This window comes from Neolamprologus multifasciatus, chromosome 20 (genome assembly GCF_963576455.1).
Source record: "Neolamprologus multifasciatus chromosome 20, fNeoMul1.2, whole genome shotgun sequence".
NCBI classification, from domain to species: Eukaryota; Metazoa; Chordata; class Actinopteri; order Cichliformes; family Cichlidae; genus Neolamprologus; species Neolamprologus multifasciatus.
This window is the reverse complement of record NC_140458.1, coordinates 26,129,893-26,135,979: the sequence shown is the minus strand read 5'-3', so window position 1 is coordinate 26,135,979 and position 6,087 is coordinate 26,129,893. Positions and strand designations below refer to the sequence as shown.

At 39.5% G+C, this 6,087-nt stretch overlaps 1 protein-coding gene across 7 annotated transcripts in view; it reads left to right on the top strand.

The window, feature by feature from the left end:
- Positions 1-2,308: 2,308 nt before the first annotated feature.
- cfap74 (cilia and flagella associated protein 74) overlaps positions 2,309-6,087 on the top strand; it is a 50,547-nt gene continuing 46,768 nt past the window's right edge. For 3 of the 7 annotated variants that reach the window (XM_085144558.1, XM_085144555.1, XM_085144552.1), the window contains exons 1-7: positions 2,309-2,443; positions 2,866-2,968; positions 3,122-3,200; positions 3,486-3,644; positions 4,477-4,575; positions 4,656-4,760; positions 5,748-5,921. In XM_085144558.1, coding sequence (XP_085000684.1) covers positions 2,875-2,968; positions 3,122-3,200; positions 3,486-3,644; positions 4,477-4,575; positions 4,656-4,760; positions 5,748-5,921 — 710 coding nt within the window. In that variant the 5' untranslated portion in view covers positions 2,309-2,443; positions 2,866-2,874. Of the gene's footprint in view, positions 2,444-2,829; positions 2,969-3,121; positions 3,201-3,485; positions 3,645-4,476; positions 4,576-4,655; positions 4,761-5,747; positions 5,922-6,087 lie in introns of all 7 variants that reach the window. The other 4 variants (XM_085144556.1, XM_085144559.1, XM_085144557.1 and 1 more) reach the window with 3 other exon arrangements.

The following is a 6,087-nucleotide window of genomic DNA, read 5'->3' as shown; positions in this document are numbered from 1 at the left end:
TGGCTCACATAAAGTTGTGATCCTTTCTGTTGGAATAAGATCAAACTGGGAGGGGGGCTGCCCAAAGTGTGCGCAGAGGTCCTTTCTTTGGTGGGCAGGGTGGAGGTGGACAATAGTGTCGCTAGTATTGTTACCGAGTCGATACTAGCGCGATAGGACCGATACTTTGTTATTGTTTTTTCTTTTCTAAGTTCAGTATGAAGCCCACTCAACTGTCTTAAATAAATTATTTATTCTTTTTTAAATGTAATTAATGTTTTTCTTGGAAATGAACCTCAAACATGCACTATGAAAAATGTCTGAAACTTTTTGTGTTGACTGTCACGTCTATTTTAGCCTGTAGCACATAAGCTGAACTAACATGCTTTAGAGACAGATACTTTAACATTCCAGGTCTCCAAAAAAAAAAGAGTTTTAAAAAATGAGCTCACAAATCATGACCCATGCTCTCCTCCACACAAGCTGCCTTTATAGCTTAAATATATTGGTATAGGCAATAGACTCTGTATTTACTTGGTATCGGACCAACACCAAAATTTGGGGCCTTCCATCAATTTGCTCAGCATATTGAATTTATGGTGAGTATTGCCTCTCTAACTGGGAAATTTAAAAATAAAAGACATATTTTATGTATAGGAGTGACAAAAACAAAATGCATGTACTAATGCATAAAAGAACAACTGTTTAGTTTAAAGTGTAAATGTAATCACAGACTGTGTTTGTTGTGTTGCAAACCCAGCTGTTAAAAGCCTTATAGAGTGGATCTGGAATATGCCCTCCAAAACCTGGTTGCATGTGTTGCTAGGTTTTTGTGAAATAAGCCTACAGTATGTACACTTTTACATCCACGCCTCCACCCCAGACTGTTATATAATTCTTTTCTAAAGCACATGCAGATCAGACTGTTTCTCAGGGATCAAACATTTTCTGGTGTATGAGATCAAAGGCCACAGTTTCACGAGATTTAGCCTCTAAGGGAACTGAATAGAGATTAGATAAGACATCAGTACAGTAAGTTGACAGAAAAGTCATATTAGAGAATACATGGATGGGGGGGATGAGGATTCCTACACTGGCACTCCTCATGTCTTGCTCCTCCTCTACTTTTCTGTCATACCTACTTTTGAGTAACGAATTTCTAAAAATTCCTGGAAAACACTCATTATGTCTCATTAAGCAAAGCAGCAACTGCGAATATGGTCAGGCAATGCACATTCGAATCTGATGCAGTAATCCTCACCATGCAGACAAAACAGAGACAATGCTGTTTAAGAGGATAATATATACATCAAATACAAGTTAATGAAGTTGAACTAGTCATTAGTCTCTTTCTGAATCTGGTTGATACATTTTTCCTGAAGTGTGGTTGTTTTTGTTCTGTGAGTCCACTTTTCCAAAGTTTTGTAACTCAATTATTTTTCAAGCTCTTTCCATTAGGTGGGTGCTTATATTTATTGTCAACCGCACCATAAAGGTCAACATGGCCAGGGGCTGTAGATTCACTGCACCCTCCTGGCCACCCCTTCTCATCCACAAACTCCTTCTTTTTCCTGTTAGGCTCCTTTTTTCACCATCATGTATTCTCTCTCTTATCTTTCTGTTTTTCTCCAGCTGATTCCTCCTTAATATCGGCTGAGCTCCTTTTTCTACTGAAGTCACTTTTCTTCCCTTTATCTCAAAAAACAAAACAAAAAAAGTCTCCCTCCCATTCATCACAGTCACGCATCCTCACACTATTTATTTACCAGGCCTCCTATGGTAATACAACTTATTCCTCTAGGCCTGTCACATGACTTCAGTGTGATATACAGTAAGAACACACATTTCTCCCTCCTCTTGTGAATTCCACTTCAAAATTATGATGAGCTCGATGAAAGCTTAATAATGACAAAAAGAAAAAGAAGCCTTGTGATGGTGCAATAACCCACCAATCTACTAGAAAATGCACGCCTGTTTCCCGTGGGGTTGTGCATGCTTGACAAAAGACTTTGCATAACACAGACTTATCATTCTCTCTAAATCAGCTGAGATGTTTTGTGCTCTCTGGCTTCTTGACTGTTGTCAGGCCAGAGAAAAAAAGACGGTGAATGGCAATGTGCAATGTTGTAAGAAAGAAAGTCATTTTAGATATTAAAACCTTTACATTTTTACATTTCGTGTTGAATTAAAGTCTTATAATGTCTGTAACAGTTTGCCATGTCATTACCGTACAACGACAGACTTTTTTTGGGATCATTTCGACAGGTAAATCGATTTTTAATGCTGTCGGTACTATTTTGCCACCAACGGTTAATTTCTGTCGCACCTGGAAGGCTTCAGCGGGCAGTACGACTCCTCCCCTTGCGTCACGTTTCCTTGGAAACACCAGCAAACATGGCTGCTTTGAGAAAAAGTAATGTTGAGAAGCCGTTTTTATAAGAGGAGGAAAGACGAGCTACAAAAGGTAACCGTTTTTTTTATGTTTTGTTTTTATCTTAAGAGTGACACAGAGCAAACACTGTATTATTATTATTTGCTTTAGCTGGCCCCACTTTCTTGCTTTTCAAGCTAGCTCAACTCGAATAAAAGACACATCAGTTTTCTTTTAGGATTATTCTTATTGATGCTTGGGACAAATGTCACACTGGCACTACGGAAATATAACCTAACCCTACTAAACCGCCAAAAAGAGCCGCTTAAAACTACATTTAAATTTCAGCAATAGTGACCAGTTTTTAATATTAATTTATTTTTGCTGTTGCGTGAAAGAACTGGCTCTCAGTCATTGAATGACTTCACCTGGATTAAACAGATTTGCTATGTCTATTTCTGTATGCCGCTATCATTAAGGCTTGCTCGGTAATGTAGTCCTGTGCCCTTCATAAGTAAGGTGACATGGAGGTAGAAGACAGGAGAAGCCCCGCAGAGGTGGAGCCTGACAGGTGTGGACAGCTGGATGTCCACCTCAGTCCAGGTGAGGACAGTAAAGGTAAATACCAGATCCTGCTGCTTCATGTAGCTTTCAGGGAAAAAAAGCCTTTAAGTCTCATTAAGTCTCAGTTTACATTATTTTATCCATAACTACACCTATATAAAACAGTCCTTTTTTAGCTTGAGACTGAGATATACTGGTTTATTTCAGATGATCCAAATGATGAAACCTTTAAAGCCGAAGAGTCAGATGTGCCTGCTGATTTGGACTGGTTAGAAGAATTGTCTGAGTGGGTGTTTGCTATATTTTTTTTTTTTTTTTTGAGAACTATTGGGCAGTTAAATCCAAATGGCAGTGTGTCTTGTATTCAAAACCACGGTGCTTGTTTCGGTCAGATATTGTTATACAAAGCAATAAAGTTCAATTTCTGTTTTTTATTTCAGCATCTGTTGAAAGTCTGTTACATCATATACTTCCATACATGAAAGACAGTCTGTGAATAATAGTGTGTGTATCTAAGAGTTTGCATCACATAAGGAGCTTTTTCTAAATGTAATTCTGCATCTGCCCCAAGAGAGGATGATGGTGTTGACGATGGTGACCTTGCGGCTATGGCTGACGGTTGTAAGAAGAGGAGTTATGCCGAGACAGCACGGATGTTCAAGCTGAGACGAAACCTCGACCAGCTGGACTGCTTTCACCGACAGAAGGAGCATGACGTGCTGAAAGCCAGGTCTGAACCTGGCACCGACAGACCTCTAGAGCTACAGAAGCTCCTTACCTACATTTTGTGAGCCTTTCTAGACTCCACACAAACCAGTACCAGTAGAAAAGCTTTTTTTATGAGAATTAAAAAAAATACTCAGGCTTTTGCCCAGTCTTTTCAAAAATGTTCCCCTGTTTTATTCCATTTTTTTCTGCTCCTGCCCTTTTCACACAAGGCCAATCATATCTGTTCCAACTGATTCGGCAATTTGTAGGAAATGATTTCAGCCGAGGACAGAACATTTCTTATAATGTCCTTTCTCCCCACTTTCCTTCCGTCTTTTTATTTGTCTGGACCATGAGCCATTGATCACCTGATGAACTGTGATGCAGTTCCATGGAAAATGTCTGTCATCTTCCTTTAGCACGGAGCATCAGCGGTCAGCGTGGAGTTATACTTCAGCCACAGTAAACGTGTGTTTAATGGGAACCTAAATGCACCCATCTTTCAACCTGTCTGCAGGCCTTGTCATACCACGTGCCACAATTTTCTTTTTATGACAGTCTTTTGCCACAGCCGCAGATTGTTGTGTTGCACACCATTAGACTGCAAAAGGAACATTGGGCAATTCAAAGCTGTTACAGTGTGTGTCCACTCTCAGCTTTCTAATATCTTCATTTGATTACCTTGTTAGGACACAGAATTACCTCCCTGTTGTTGCAGTGGCCTCAAGGAAATCCATTAGCCAGTGCTCTGAACGCATCCTATTTTAAGTGCCTTGAAAATGTTCACGTTTTTGGTGTTTCTCTATGTCAGCACTGCAGCTTGTCTTCTTTATCCTGTGTTTTTTTTTCTCCAGAGAAAAGCTAAAACTCTGTCAACAGAATATTCAAAGTTTGTTGGAGCAGAGGGATAACTTGGAGAGAGAGATAGAACAACAGAAAGTAACAGACAACAGGTGAGTTTAAAATAAACCAACTGGTCTTTGGTACTGTTATTTTGACTCATTTTTTTTGTCTTTCTGTTTAAAATTGTCAGCGTGGCTTTGTTTCGACTGCGAGCCCGGCATAAGCACCTATGTCAAAAGCTGCACAGTGAGGAGGAGCTCGAGGGCCACATCAACATTGAGCTGAAGCAACTAGAGTGAGTCCAAGAAGAAAACAGGTCTTGATCTAAGAGGCATTAGTACTGCTAGAAAAGGCCAGCAGCCTTATTTGCCGCAATTATACCACTGCTTTGACACTGAGAGCAAACACAGAGAGTGGGAGATAATTTTGTTGCAAGAACAGTGTATTTCTGTTTTGGGTCTTTTTTGCAGTTGTCAGCATGTAACCAAACTAATTTGCTGTGTTTGGGTGTCTGATAAAGCTTCAAACTCAAAAATGTATTTTTCTAACTGGTCTTCATGGATTGTATTTCAGCACTTCAGTGGTATCCTAGAAAAAACACCCACAGCTCTGCAGTCCCTTGTGTTTTTTTTAGTGCACTTTTTAGTCATAAAGCCTGGTTACTCAATGCAGTAATAAAGGCTGTAATCAATTTTGCTGTGTAAAAAATCTGTAAGGAATCCTTTCTCATTCTGCTGTTAGGAAGTGTGGGTTTTTCTAGAGGGAAATAACATACTGTAATGGTTTCAGTGCAGGTTTAGAAGCTTTTTAAACAATCATACAACCAGGTTTAAGCTGGCCTCTTATTTGAACGACATTTATAAGATAAATAAAAATAACAGTTTAGAAATAGGATAGAATAGGAATAATTTGGGTGTTTCACAGTGCAGTGCAAATCTCTGAGTGGTCAAGCTGACTATAAGCTTACAGCTTGTAATGAGAGTATTTCAGTCAGTTAAAAAAATGTCAGTATGAAATGTCTCAGAACAGTGTGAAACTGTTAAAGTCAAAACTTTGTATGGAAAGTGTCACCTCTTGGTAAAACTGCCATTGAAAGAAAAGGGCGTGTTTATAGTTTAAAGTAGAAGGATCTGGGATTTTTAATTGCATGTGTTTTCAGGGCTGACAGCTGGCTGATATTGAGGTGGTAATATTCATCGTATTGACTCTACAGATACTTAGTGTTTTTAGAGTTCTCCCATTCATTTTATTCCATCTGCATGCATTTGTCCTTGCTCCTCAGACTGGAGCTGAGTGAGGTGGAAGTTGAGCTTGGCAGATGCTCCTTGCTCCGGCAGGAGGTGCAGGAAGAGGAGCAGCTCTTCCAGGTTCTTAAAGCCCAGAAGGCAGCAACGAGGCTGCAGCAGGAGAGGGAAGCCAGCCAAAACCTGCAACTCAAGATGAAGAATCTGAGGGAGTATGGAAAACAGCCATATTTACCCTTCTAAAAGCTTTGCTTTTTCCCCTGATTTGTTGTCCTTATTATGCATAGAAAATTCAAAACGATTTGTCATTATGTGAATAACTAAGAGTGATGTGTTGCACATAACCTGAGTGAAATGACTCTTGTAGGCACATTTTGT